A 14913-nucleotide genomic window follows, 5' to 3' on the forward strand; every position below is an offset into this window, starting at 1 on the left:
GGCTGAGAATGTAGAACAACATTTATTTCTTTTAAAGACTGTTTCAGTCCAGGGTATGCAACATGCTTTGAGTGAAGCAGTAGAAGTTGCTGCTATTACTGGGGGGGCATGCACACATTACACATTGTTCTCTCCCCTTTGAACAAGTTATTTTTCAGCTGAATCAGTTCTCACTAGCTCACTACCAGACCATACAGTCACAGCAAAACTCCAGGGTGAAGTACAATTCTTTCTGGGGCTGCCAGATCAGCTGAAGTATGTGTCAGACTAGGGCCTGCATTTTTCTTCCAAACTTTGAGAAAAAAAAAAAAAAACAGACTACTTAGCACTAGCCATCCCTCCAAGGAGGAGGGATGACTAGCAGGCAGTGACTAGCAAACCAAATAGCAACCAGGTGAAATGGTGGCAGGGGCAGGCTAATTAGCAGCGCTCCATCATGACTCTCAGCGTTTCCATAAGAAAGTAATATACGACTGCTTAGCAACCAGACAGACACCACAGCTTCTATTCCTGTCTCTTCTGTTTACAGAAGTCTAACACACAAAAAAGAAATTGAAGATGCTAAAAGAACATTACTGTTTTCAGTTTCAGTCTCCAGCACATAGGCCACTGTTGCACGTAAAAATTATTCTGTAACAAAACAGATGTGTAATCTTCTCTTCTAGCTCCTTGCGAGATGGAGGTAACACCTACTGCCCTTCACACTCTTTGTTCATCCTTCACATTCAGTTCTGTCTCCCCTGGAGCTGCTACAGGAGGAGGAATTGAAAACATCAGGCCAAAATCACTTTCCAAAACAAACAGAATGGTTTGTCAAAAAAAAAAAAATAAAAAATGGAAGAGATACAGGTGTAACATTGCTGACGTGTATCACCTACAGCTTTCCTAAAAGCGTAATTGAGGGGAAAAAGTTCTTGTGGTAATGTGAGTGCCAGTACTCCTGAGCACTGAGTACCAGTGCATACATGGAAGAACTGCACTTGTACCATCAGATTTCCTTCACTTTTGCCAAGAACCTCAGCTTCTGCATCCACTGTCACTCTGTTTTCCTCTCCTCACGCAAGTGGCTCAGTCAAAAAAGGCCTGCATTTCAGTGAGCAGGGTTTAAAGGAAGAGTAAAGATCCTCTAGCATTTTTTTTTTTTTTTTGAAGACAGGTCAGTCTGTGATTTGCAGCTGCAGCATATGAGGGCAAGTTCATTCTTTGTATATAAAAAGGGCCTTCTCCACAGACAGGTGAAAAGATGAGGTTTTGACAGCAAACAGACAACATGCAGCTGACCAACGTACCCAGGGGAACAGAAATTGTAACAGGAAAAAACACAACAATAATTAAGCCCAACAGACGAGTGGTAACACAGGATAATGCCCCCCTCCCATTTAGAGGAAAAATAATCCATAGAAATTGTATTTGATAACATACACAATACAATTAGGGTAAGTAGGGAGATGAATAGCTTGTTACTCCGTTTTGCCTAGGAAGTATTTGACAGAGCCTATACGTGTTGCAGTGAGGGTCCTAAAATCACCGTGAAGTTACTGCTACATGCAGGACCAGTAATAGCACCAGCTGAAGACGTCTGACTCTCCTGCTTCCCTTTGCCTTACGCAGGAAAGATCACAGATGCCTGCTAAAACAATCTGGCTGCATTTTATGTTACGTATTCTCCCCTTCCTACAAAAGCATTACCTGTGAGTAATGTCTCCCGACTTCTGCCTGTAGCATAAACGGGTTTGGGCTAAATGAAGGGATAACTCTCAGACCAAGGTTTACGAGGAAAACCTAGGTGCAGTGCTCCTCTCCTTTACAGCTACAGGAAAATGTATGGTCAGCTCTGTCAGGCTGTGGGGAGCGGTGTGTCAGAGCAGGAACGAACCAGCCCTGAAACACCTGGGATTTGCACTGAGCCCCATTTGTCATCAGCGCAGTCTGTGCTAGTCCAAGGAAGATCCCACTGAAGCTTGACCAAGTTTCTAGTCCCCACGTGGCACCGTTCCTCAAATACACAGAGCACCTGAAGGAGGTGCAAGTGAGAAAAGCACAGCAAGAGAAAAAATGGGAAGTTACATAACCCTAGCTCTTTGATTTTGTAATTTTAATAGTGCAAAGTTTACACCGCGTTGTTTTCACCAAAAGCCTGCTTCTTTTCTACCTTTAATAGTTTGGTTTAATAAAAGATTGGCTTCTCTCCTTACATACCTATCATCACTATTTTAGCACATGTGCTTCCTGAATGTAAATTCAGTCGAGTGTATCGGCTGCAGTGTTAAATCAAAGTAAAAATATAAGCACACTTGAATTAGTTTTTTCTCCCTCTTCAAGTGCAATTTCACCAACTAACGCACCAACTTGTACCCACAAGCCAATTTTTGCTATTCTGAATGCCAAGTCGCAGGCAAATATCAGAGCACATTAAGTGGCAATGGAACATACTTTCCATGAAAAAAACATTAACGTAATGGAGGCAAGTTACAAAGCAGTGTGCAACACTAGCATTGCATTTTAATAAAACTGAGGAACTTGAACAGTTACGATAAATGTTTGGTAATCTAAGAGCTAGTAAGCTTACATTAACAAGTAAAAAGAATCTGCTATGCTACAGCGTTCACTTATCCACCAATAGGTATTCAAAAATTGCTATGTGGGGTCTTCGGCTTGTTTTTTTTTTTTTTTTTTTTTTTTTTAAAGATAAAAGCAATACTAATTAAGAGATTTCTTACCCCTTCCTTTGGATCTGTGTGAAGCCCTCCACCTGCATGACCATGCCAACACATTCTCTTCTCTATCAGTTGCAACCTTGGGAAGATCTGCGTGAAAAAGAAAAGTTAATTTGCAAGAACCTCAGGAAACCTGCATTTAAAAGCCAACAGAATGAAGAACTACTGGTTCTTCTTACCCTCCAACTGTATCAGTGTACGTTAATAAAAGATAGTATCTCAAAAACCTTGCCTTGCTTACGGAAACAATAATAAGAGAAGGACTGTAAATCTAGCATTATAGCAAAGAGAATCTTCCAAACAGCCAGGAGGTAAAGACAACAGAGTTTTAAATATTTAAGTTAAAAGGACACCTACAACTGAAAAGCAGAATAAGGAAACAATAAAAAGAAAGTTTTGGAAGATAACCGTACTCGGATGTGTTAATGAATAAAATGGGACACACTTAAGCAATAATCTTCTTTCCACATAGAAAATATAACTTCGCTGCTGGAGGTCAAAACAAACAAACCTGCTTCATACTTCCCATTCCCGTTGGGATGCGAGTGGCTTACTGGCACCGTGTGGCAGACACGTTTACCCACCCCAGAGCCCCCGCTGCAATCCAGAACAGCATGTACTGGAGCAGTCAGGAGAAGAACCTAATTTTTAAAAGCCTGATTCACTCTCCTTACCATGTGAGCAAGATCTTCTGCTAAATAAATATGGACAAAAATTTGGAATTTATTGATTCAGGTAGATGGACCAAAAATAACAATTCACTATTACTCATTCAAGTGCAATTTCAATTCACCTGCCACAAACAACAGGTGCGTCAAAGCTCTTCAAAAGTGCCTGCATTTTGTTTAAAGGTTTTGCTACATTTTCCACTTCCATTTCAGTAAAAGTTATGTAAAAGCTCTTTATCAAACCATCAGATATAAAACCTAAAGAGCTCAGAGTTTCCCAAAGCAAAATTTCACTTTCCATATATTAAAGAATATTATCAGTGTTAATTTCACACAGACTCAATGACTCTCAAAAGATTTTAGCTTAAGGTCATTCATAAGTGGTTAGCATAAGTCCACTCATAAATGTTTTTCTTTTTTTTAATAATAGGAATAAAAAAGACAAATACATTGTAGTTTCATTCAAGCCGAGGGTACTACTTAGAAATAAGTCATGATGATTCCATGAACAGTAAAAAATAAATTCTCCCTATGTTTACATTAGTATTAAGGCAAGCAGACTTCAGAGGAATAAGAGCCTGACAACCTGTCACTCAGAATGATGAGAATAAATTTGTTAAGTTTCTTGGTATTTCCCAACCTAAACAGCATTTTGAAGCAATAAAACCCTATGTACTCAAGGAAAACTCACAGCTTTCTACAAATTGGTACTTTCTATGTCTGGCACCATGAACCTCCATAAAAATGTAAATTTTCTGCATTGATAAGGACTCTGCTTTATCACTGACTGTATTATCACTAGTTTTTAGAGATTTAAAAAGACTTCTTGAGGGGTATATAAAAGTCTGAGTCTTCTAAGCAAAGTTCACTCCAGAGCCAGAAACATAACTTGTCATTTAACTTGCTGTACTTCGGTGTTGTAAATAGTGAAATAAAAAGGGGAAAAAAAAGAATGAAAGATGCTCTAAGAGCTTGATTTTCCTTCCCCCCACAAAAACCAGGAAGAATTTCTACATACCTCTGATGCCTCCAATAACGGTCTTGAATAACCTCCCACCAGACTCTGCCATGATTTTTGCTTGCAGATTGGTAAAATCTACAGAATAGAAAGGAAAAAAAAAGGTGGAAAATGGAGCAATGCAGAACATGTGCTTCACATGCAGAGAACATTCATCCAATTTACATGAACAAGCATAACATGGGAACAAGGCAGACGGCTTTGTTCTCTGACAACTGACCACCAAAAAGGAAAACTGGTGGGGAGCAGGTGTAAACTGTATCACATTCACCCGTTAAAAATGCTAAATGACAATGAATCTTTCCCTTCCCTAAAGCCCCCAGACTTTATTTCTTTTGTATCACGCACGCTCCAAAGTTTTCCTTCTCATCTTTATCTTCTCCCAGGCTGTCTTCTGATTTCTTTCAAATATTCTTTTGTTCTATTTTTCATAACGACTTGTTATTCTGACACTCACAGGTTCTGCCACCTTCAATCCCTCCCAGCTCAGCCACTACCACACCTGCCCAGCAGACCACGAGGCTAATCAAAGCTGCAGCTCCTCGCCAGCAGGCATCAGGACCACCAGAGACAGCACCACGGCTGTCTGCGAGCGTCAGGCAGGCAGGGTACAAGACACCAACATCCACACAGCCGTCGATGCATCCTTACTGGGCGTGCTGCGAGGCACCAACTATCGCATGCTTTACATGGCACATCAAAAGCAATTTGTTTTCTCTAAGTGTCTAAGGAGCATTTATCTTCCCTAGGTGGACTAGCTGCAGTGCTTCCCCAGTGGCGAACCAGTTACCAGTTACCTCTTTCAGTTACAGTGCTGGCTCCACATCCTTGACACATTCAACATTTAATCTTTTACTGCTCCGTTCCAATATTGTGTAGCATGAGCACGAACACTGAGCAAAATAGCAAAGAACTGCTCATCACCCTAAGGCACGGGACAAATGTCCAAAAGGTGTTAAAAGTAACAAAAGCACCTTGCTCACAAAGGCTATTTTTAACCTTGGCAAGTAGCAGCACCGCCATGTGTTTTATACCTTGCCTTAAGACATTCCTTTGCTCTTGTCCTAAGCCGCACACCAGAATTCATTTTTCAGGAAATGAAGACAGTTCCCCCAGAAGTCACCACCTAGGACATGCTCATTTCAAACGCTCCAGTTCTGTGACAGCGCAGGCAGAGGAAGAGTAAACGTTAGCACTACACGCTGCACGCTTAATAGAGTGCACTGGCCTGGGTCAGCCGTCCTGATGCTGCCAAGACCTGAGCTGAATTAAGGAGGTGCAGCTCCTCGGAGATAATCTTCGGTTAGATAAGCTCCAGTGTCGTGTCAACAGGGGGGATTCCATCTAAACGAATGCACTCTGGATGAATGGTGACAGCTTCATAAACAGAAAATATAATGGAAAGGGACAAGGACTTCCGAGAGGCCTCATTACGTCCCAAGTTACTGCAAATTAATCTGTTGTGAAGGCACAGTTACTTTGGATAAAAGCTCCCACCAACACGCAAGAAGAGGATTAAGCACTCCTTGCAGCAAGCACTACAGTGGCACCTGGGAACAACCCAGAGTCTAACACCAAATTAAGCTGTAGGACCAGCACAAAAGCAGCGGCACTCCCTAATTCAGGGGGGGCAATTATGTCACTACAGCTCCTCCTGCCTCCCCAGCCACAGGCAGACACTGAACTACAACAGCCTACAATTCATCACGGGGCTGTGGTCGGGGCTGAGAGGCTCACTACAGTTATCCAGCTCCTGCCTCCTACGGAGGAGCGTGCAGCACGCTGAAAGCCTCGGTGCCTTTACGCCAACGTTTACACTTCAAGCACGTGATGCTGATAACGGGCTGCTGAGACACCATGCCAAAGAGGTTTCGGGTCTGGTGATCCATCGCTCAGTGCTTTGGCTTCTCCCAAGACAACACAGCTGGAACCTCTCATCATCCCATCCCGCTCAGCTTTGCGAGAACAAGAATATATTGATCTCAAGTATTATAAAGGTTGAAGCACAGGTAGCTACCTCGGACTGTATTTGTTTTTGTAGGATATTCCCAGTACGTGACAGTAGACAACCAATGCTCCAACAGCTAGCGGAAAGGAACTATGCACTGTTCTTCAAGAACATACTCATAGGTCACACCAAAAATGTTTTACTAATAACTTACATCCTCTGGCAAAGCCCACACATCTCCTCCTGACTAAAGTACAAAAGAAACATCCCAGAAACAAGATCCGTTGACACACCCACAGACCCAGGCTCACTTACTGCATTAGACAGCCTATGTCATTGACTGAACCAACAAACCCTCACAGGGGTAAGAGACGGATATAGCGAAAAGGACACATCCCACAAGCAGATCTGGGGCTCCACCGTCCCTCACTGCAACTCTTCCCAACAGAGCTGGGCTCTAGGAGAGCCCCACTTGGACCTTACTGCAGCAGAGCTGCACTAGTAGGCTCCTCTTCTGCAGCCTGAGTGCTGTTTTTGCAGAATTGAAGGAATTCTTCAGGGAACATTCATTCTGGCCTTTCCCACCTTCTGAAGGGCTCACTCTGCACTGTTATGTTCTTCTAATGTATTTTTGGATGAACCTACGTACTCCCAAGGATGAAGCAGATGTCTAGTGCTGACTGCACGTGGAAGTCACATTGCTGAAGTGCCATGACTGCTGGTGGTAGTTGAAACGCTACCAACACAAAAAAACAACAGGGATTAAACACATTTGCACAAGGTCAAGTCCACACTCTGAAGCTTCTCTGTGCAGCACACAACGTACCTCTGGTGAAAGGTGAAAACAGGTGAAAATACCCTAGTAGGCAGAATACACTGCCCTGACAAACATAAACCAGCCGTACCAACCCAAGCAATACAAGCTTCACTGCAGTTATGTTTAACCATGTGCAGGTGCTCTGTAGGCAAATCCAGAACAAAAGAAACCAAGAGTATCACAAAAAATATCTAAAGTTTCCCTGTAACATCATCTTGCTAATACACACTCGCATTCAGGTTCTTCTGGTGAAGCCGACCCCAGTGGCAGGAAGAAAACCCACCCAGCACCACCCCGTGCAGCCCAACAAACACCACAGCAACTTCCACTGCAGCGAGTGCTGCTCGCCCCGTGCCCCCCAGCACTCCCCAGACGAGTTTCGGATCCCGTTCCCATATTTCCATCTGCTCTGCTCCATTATACAGCCTTCCTCGCAACAATTCTCAGTATAATTAGATGTCTGATGCTTTTATGGGTAGAAATATGGGATTGTTGATCTGCTCAGCAGCAATATTTCCCCTATAAAGGGAATTTGAAAATACAATGAATTTCAACCACTCAGTGTTCTAGGCATATATCTGTGAGTATAGAGACTACTAAAAAGGTCTTACAACGAAGCCGAGGCTACTGGAAATTAATTTCTGGTCTTGCCATATGTATATTTTAACTATGATATGCACCCTGCTCAACAGAAGACGGAGACAGTTGAGTAATCAAACATCAAACTGCTCAGCTACACCAGCAGAATATCTAGAGAAGTGAATTTAGCAATGCACACAGACACGTGAAACGACGCCCAGGCAACGAGCAGCAGTATAATTTTCCAAGAGAGAGCAGGCTGCACATAAATTAGTAAATTTATCCAAAGTACCTGAAGCTTCTCTTACAACTACTTCCAGAGCAAGGGATATTATTAACTTATGCACAAGAACGTGCTTTATCACACCCCATGTGGCAGCTGGAAGGCCAAGATAATGCAAGGAGAAAAAAAAAAAAAAAAAAGAGGTCTGTTCTACCTTTTGCCATTACACTTCACAATAACTTACAAAGTCCTGCTTTTTGTAACTGCTGAAGTCATGGCTGAAAGCAAGCTCTCGGTGTAGTTCTTGGTTTATGCAGATTCATAGTAAAATAATTATCCTGATTTGAATACCGTTGGGCCTTTCCAGTCAAATGCTCCTTTCCCCCATTTAAGCTTTATTTAAATATGATTTCCCATTGCTTTTATTTTGGATGCAGGCAAACCAACCTATAAAAAACACCCCCCCCCCACAAAACAAAAACAACACAAACAAAGAGACCATAAAGCTTCCTAGAAGGCACGAGAGTCACGCCTGGTTACTTCCCAAAGCTCACCAGGCAGACTGCACCCGATACAGCCACCTTCACCATCACTACCCAGCAGAGATCCTAAATTCACAGTGAGCTCTGACGCAATGAACCCCTGCCCGCTGGGGCAGGGTGAGGTGAAGGAGCTACGTTCATGGAAATACAAACTGATCTCAACATCAGGAAATGGCGTCTGATCACAGCTCCACAGCTTTTACAATACCTGTTGTGCCCTTCCATAAATGCAGCTAGTTTCCTCTCCAGGATACAAGTGTTACATGTCCTATTGCTCAGAAAAATAAAGCTGATCAAACCACTGAAAACCGCGCGTGTGAGGGAAGAAAGACACAGATTATCATCTGTAACACAACAGCATCCAAACAGCTCCACTCCGCTTGAATCTCATTGCAGTAAGCGCCACAGAGAATACTTAATGCTGTCTGGCTCTTAAAAGGAAAACAAAAAACACTCATCAGATGGATGCAAAGTAGAGTGGAAACATGATCAGATGACGCTGAAGTGTTTTAATTCCACCATTCTTAAAAAGCACAGTTAACTTTTCTTTATGATCCTATTTCTCCAGAACTTTTTCCTGCCTTTAACCATTTTTTTCACGACTTAATGCCATGTCTACAGTGTTTACCAGCCTGAGCTGCAAAAGGCACAAACACGGCTGTGCTTCCACGGCCCTCTACTATTTGTGTAGTTACACCACTGAAGGCAGAAGCGCGGCCGTGAGGTTTGTTGTACTCACAAGGAGTGGTTTCACTGAGGCGCTGAAAAGCACCGCGCTACTGGTGGAACTGCCCTGCACCAGGTGCTCCCTCCTAGTAAAACACAGATTTGGGAACATCTGGGGGACAATGTGCCATTAAAGCCAGACATCAGGACCTCACAGGTGGCTGGGTCCTGCCAGTCTTCCCTCTCATGGGATATTAAGAGGCTGGATCGTCAGCATTTTTTCCCCACACTTGGTGCCCTCTGATCTATTCAACCAGCTAGTGCAAGGTCTACTCCACACCTGATCCCTGGAACAGAGCAGTAAATGTCACACAAGAGCTCTTGCACACACTAAAGAACATATAGCAAGGCGTGTAATGGAAACAACTGCACAAAAACCAGAGAAATGCGTTAAGCACCTCCTGCTTTCTTTGCTGTTACTCCAGTATGCGTGATTATAATTACAAAAGCCCAAACCTACAGTAAAATCGTTAAGTAACGCCGCAGTAACTAAAGAGAGTAAACTCTAAGTGGCCATAAAAACATCCCTACGCTAACAGAGGCTGTCGTCACCCAGCAGCCTGAAGATTTTCACAAAAACACACGCTGTATCCACTGCTTTCATTAAGCCTTAAACCCAAGTGACTGCGAAACGTGCAGCTTAAGATCACAGCAAACAAACTTAAGTTGTTTCAAATGCAAAAAATTAAAGTTCTGGCTCTTTCTGTTTTTAATAACAGGAAAGCTTTCAGAACAAGCCCATTAAAAAGACTTACAGTTATCATTAGGGTGTAAACACAGCAAAACAATTAAATAGCTGGAACTCTCATAGGATGCATTGACTTGCTTCCAGAAGTTTTTTTTTACATGCTGAATTCCCTAATTGATAAAAGCCAGTGGCTTTCAGCTCTGACCTACAACCTGTTCAAGCTGACAGCCAACTTTTGGCAGTCACCTCAAGAAATTCCATGCCTGCACCAACAGAACTTGCTGAAAAAAAATAAAAAACAAAACTGGAATGACAGGACAGTGCATCTTCCTTGGTCAGCAGATTAAGAAAAGGTTAAACAGTGTTGTCAGCTTGTCACCACGTGTTGAAGGGCATCATAACCTAGAACTCCAGAGCACGCAGCTTGAGCCTCCTGCTAGACAATAATCAAATAACTTGATCTGGATTGCACACCACACAAAATGTGCGGCTTTTTTGTCGTAACGGGGCACAAAGAGCACCCCAATAGAGCTTGACGCATAAGCAAAGTAAAAAAAATAATCACCAGATTGTGTATTAAAAAGAAAAAAAAAAGCCTAGTTTACCACTTTCTAACACAGAAACCCACAGAAACCAAAAGGTCAAATAGCTGAATGCATCAATACACCGCAGGTACAGCCTGAGCTCCCTCGTTCAGAAAGTCCAGTGCAAATCAAGAAACATCAGGAGGAATTGACATTTTCACATGAAAATCTTCAAAAGGAAAATAGGATTCAAATAAATACACACATCACCGTGCTTACATTGTTGGTTACTCACTAGACATTTGAAGTAAAACACTTGGTCTACATCACCTTCAACTCCCAGCTTCTTGTCTTCCACGGGTTTCAATACTAAAAGCCCTACCAATTTACTACTTCAGTCCTGCTCGTCTCTTCTTCCAAGTAACAGGAACTTGATTGTGACAGAATTCTGCCTGTCAGGGGCAATTAATAGTGAGAAAAATCTCAAATCATTTTCTTCAGACAGGATCTTCTGTGAAGCTCTTTTATTCACGATTGCAATGGCGGGCGGCCTGTCAATCAGGAGCACACCCCAGCAAACAAATCCTAACCTTTTATTCCCTATTACCCCACACCTGATCACCTCCCCTGTTTCCTCACTGGCTGAGTACTGCAGGTTCACAAGCTACTCGATGCTCCTCTCTACCATGTATGTACAATTTTTATTTTTATTTTTTCAACCCTTTAATTTCTCCTTTCTTATGTTTTGAGAACTCATGATCTTTCTTTGACTGTTCTCACACTGCTCAGCCTGTTTTTCTCAAGCTTCTATCTTATTTTGGAAGAGCGAGGCCTTCCACTGTCCATTTATCTACTTAGCATTTCTCCTTATTGTGACTACACAACTACCTTGGAATACAGAAAAGTAACTCTCTACTGCAGAAACACAGCTTTGTCTCTCACATTATGACAGGTGACGACAAAAAGCCAGTCATAAAGAGCAGCATGCTTGGAAGAAGAAAAAAAGGCTTGATGTTATTATCAAATGAAAACAATAGCTGAGAGTTTATGGAAAGTTCGCTCATACAAGCTTTGAGATGCACTTCCTTCTCTCCTTTTGAGAGATGCAAATAAATTAGTGAAAGCTGGACCCATTCTGTTTGAGACATGCACTCCGTTCTCTACTTGTAACGCAAAAAAATCATTCACTGGAACACATTACAGCCTTCTGCTGCTGACAGCAGGAATCCTGGTTTGTACAGCAGTTACAAGTGGCTGTCTAGAGCATGAATTTATAACGTCCAAAGACGACTGGGGCAATTTTTAATGCAACAATACAGTCAAATGCGAGTAGTCAAACACTCTGGCACCGCAGCACAAAAGACAGTGTGTATTTACTGGTACTAGCACAACAGAGCCACGCTTTCACTCAGGAAGTTACTATTAAGGTCCAAACAAAGAGGATGGAAATTGTTTAGGTTCAGAGGATGATCTGATGCTCAGATTTAACCTATTTCCTGTGCTGGCAGCAAGCTACAGACTGCTTTATGTTTTTAAATTTATACTATTAGAAGCGTGGGAACAACATTGCTGCCCACACGTTGACAAACAGATGGAGATAAGAAAGGAAAAAGGGCGGTAACACAGAGTCGGCTGCTCAAAAACATAGAAAAGGGGAAAAAAAGCACATGAACTCAAACTGTATGCACTCCATCATCTGCAAATGAGCAGTTCATTAAGAAACAACTTCCTCAGCGTGGATCTTGTAGTCCCAGGATTAAATGCTGAAGCTACTTTAAAAGGTAGCCGACCACAATGCCGACGTGAAAGTCAAAAGCAACACTTCACGTTTCCAATTCAACACCACCAGCAACTTCCCTACGCAGAGAGGCTGAGCACGGGAACAGCTGATCCCCACCAAGCAAGTTGCACAACATCTGGCAAGGAGAGGCCATAAAACACGCGGCTTTAGGAAGTCAGCTGGAGGAAGGAAGCCCTTCCAGCTGCAGGCTCTCAGGATCTAACAGCAAGGAGGAGCACGGGCAGGGGACCAGCCATGTCCCCGTGTGATGAGCTGCTGCCAGTCCCAAAAAACCTGCTGCCTAGTAGAAGTGGCTAACACATCCCTTCTTTTAGGGCCCAACCGCACGCTGTGTGGCTAAGCCACACGCCAAGCAGGGGAACCTACAGCTGCTCAAAGCCGGGGCAATTCCAAGCAGTTCGGGGCAGTTCAGGAGCCGAAGCACAGCGCTGGGACGCGTTATGCAAATGCATCCCAAAGGGACGGAATAAGTTTATTTAACAGCACTCTCAGGGTCCTTCCTTCCTCCACATAACGGCAAAATCGTCTGTCAGCACAGCCCTGGCCACCACAGCCCACCCACACAGGTACTTTCGGAGTGTCTGTCCACAAAAAACGAACCCAAGCTCCCAGGGACACAGAACCCCCGGCCGGACAGGAGCACAGCAGCTGACTCCCAGCTTGAAGCCCAAACCCACCCAAAACCACCCCGCCACCTCCCTCAGAGCCCCCCACATCTCTCAGAGCCCCCCTCAGCCCCACACCAGCCCTCCCAGCACCCCCCACAGCCCCTCACCGCCCCCCTCAGCCCCTCACCGTCCCCTATAGCCCCTCAGCTCCCCCCTCAGCCCCTCACCGTCCCCTATAGCCCCTCAGCTCCCCCCTCAGCCCCTCACCGTCCCCCTCAGCCCCTCAGCGCGCCCCCGGCCCCCCACCGCCCGCCTTCCCTACGCACCTCGCCTCCCCCCGGGGCTCCCCGGGCCCGCTGCCTCCCCCTCCCCACCGCCCAGCCGTGCGAGCAGGCGGCAGCGGCCGGGGGCCGCAGCAGGGCGAGGGCGAGGAGCAGGCGCCGCCGTCGTGAGGCGGCCGCCGCCAGGCTCGGCGCGGCGCCCAGCAGCGCCATCTTGGGCGGGAGGCAGCGCAAGGCCTTGTGGGGCGGCGGCGGACCGAGGGGAGGGGGGGGAGGGAGGGGCGGGTCGCCATGGCAACGCGCGGCCTGGTCAGGGGAGGGCCTCACCAGGAGATAACTTGTTAATTGTGATTAGTTAAATGACTCCACATCTGCCCCTATGCAGAGTCATTTATAAAACGTGTCCCATCCGTTCCGCGAGACGCTGAAATAGACGGCCAAGCGGCATTTGGACACTCAATTCGTGCTGCCTTCAGCACAGCCCCGCACTAGGTGTTGTCTAATGGAGCTTTAAAGCTCTCAAGCAGGCGCTAATTACACGAGAAACATGCACGCGAATGGGAAAGTTCAGTCTTGTGGCTGGATGCTGAAAATAAAGTTCTGTCATTCACTTAATGCTAAAAAATTAAAAAAAAAAAAAAAAAAAAAAAACACAAAAACAAACACCAGAAGACTGGTGAAGAGGGGGAGATTTATTTTCAAAAGGAGATTAAAAGTGCTAAATGCTTTCAGGTTGGCTTACAGATAACTGCGGGTTTAATATGTCCCATGCCATAAACATTTAAGAGGATGAGAAATTATTGATGATACAAGGAAGGAGTGCTGGAAGTAAAAGGATATAATTAAATATAGGAAAGTTAAATATAGCTATCTGTCAAATTTGTCATAATGGAAATGTGACAGGCAAAAAACAGACAAACAAAAAACCCCACACATAATATGGTAGTCAACAGCCCCTCATTTATGATATTTAGAATTAAAATGGCTAAGAAGTGAGAAAGCAATCAGAACTGAAAAGTCTGGCATATACATAAATGTATGTACCCAACTATACATATAAAATGGCTTCTTGATAGAAAATTGTGTAGTTAATATTTTTAATATTCTATCTTTATGAACTAAGCATGCAGATTTAGAAATTCCATTTTATGTGGTAATGCATATATTTTTCTCTACTTTTAAGGCTGGTAAGGTACTTAATATATTTGAAAGTATTTTCCCTGCATGTTTTTTTTGCCTTTACCTGCTCTTCCTGCCTTTACAACTCTCCAAGGCTGTTGGTTTTGAATTCCTCCCCCTACTGTTTTAGTCTTTTTAGCAGTTCTGCTCTTCCAACTCTGTGTCTCTGAACCCAGTAATGATTACTGCTATCTGCACAAGGCACTCACTGCACAAACCCCGAGAGAGACAGAAAGAGGAGGCCATATACTTTAGTGATGAGAAACATCTCAAAGTAATCCAACCAGGATAACAAAGCTCCTGATGTAGACACAGAAAACTAACTGAAGAGTTTTTATAAACTTAAACTGTTCAAAGGAGCAAAGGAGCTTGCTACAAAAAAAGTAAGCTTTTTTTTTTTTTTTTTTTTTTTTTTTTTTTTTTAGGTTTAGTTATAGAAGCAGAAGATTTCCTTGTATATCTCAGACAAAAAATCGATGCCTGGTCCAGAGTTTGCAGTCAGAATAAATGACAGAAAAAGCTCAGTAGAAGAAATGGAAGCTACGAGAATGGCAATAACTCACCACAGAGATTTGTGAATAGAATCCTAAAAGA

General features: G+C 43.7%; 1 protein-coding gene across 2 annotated transcripts in view; it reads right to left on the reverse strand.

The window, feature by feature from the left end:
- Nucleotides 1-13353, reverse strand: part of ABCB7 (ATP binding cassette subfamily B member 7) — a gene marked incomplete at its 5' end in the record, with an annotated part of 45433 nt that extends 32080 nt beyond the window's left edge. For both annotated transcript variants that reach the window (XR_014318390.1, XM_082770597.1), the window contains 3 exons: nt 2721-2807; nt 4404-4481; nt 13186-13353. Coding sequence is in view for 1 of the 2 variants with exons in the window: in XM_082770597.1 (XP_082626723.1) it covers nt 2721-2807; nt 4404-4481; nt 13186-13353 (333 nt within the window). The remainder of the gene's footprint in view (nt 1-2720; nt 2808-4403; nt 4482-13185) is intronic.
- Between the last annotated feature and the right edge of the window lie 1560 nt (nt 13354-14913).

The sequence above is a fragment of the Aythya marila genome, assembly GCF_965140915.1.
Source record: "Aythya marila genome assembly, chromosome: 13".
Taxonomy (NCBI): Eukaryota; Metazoa; Chordata; class Aves; order Anseriformes; family Anatidae; genus Aythya; species Aythya marila.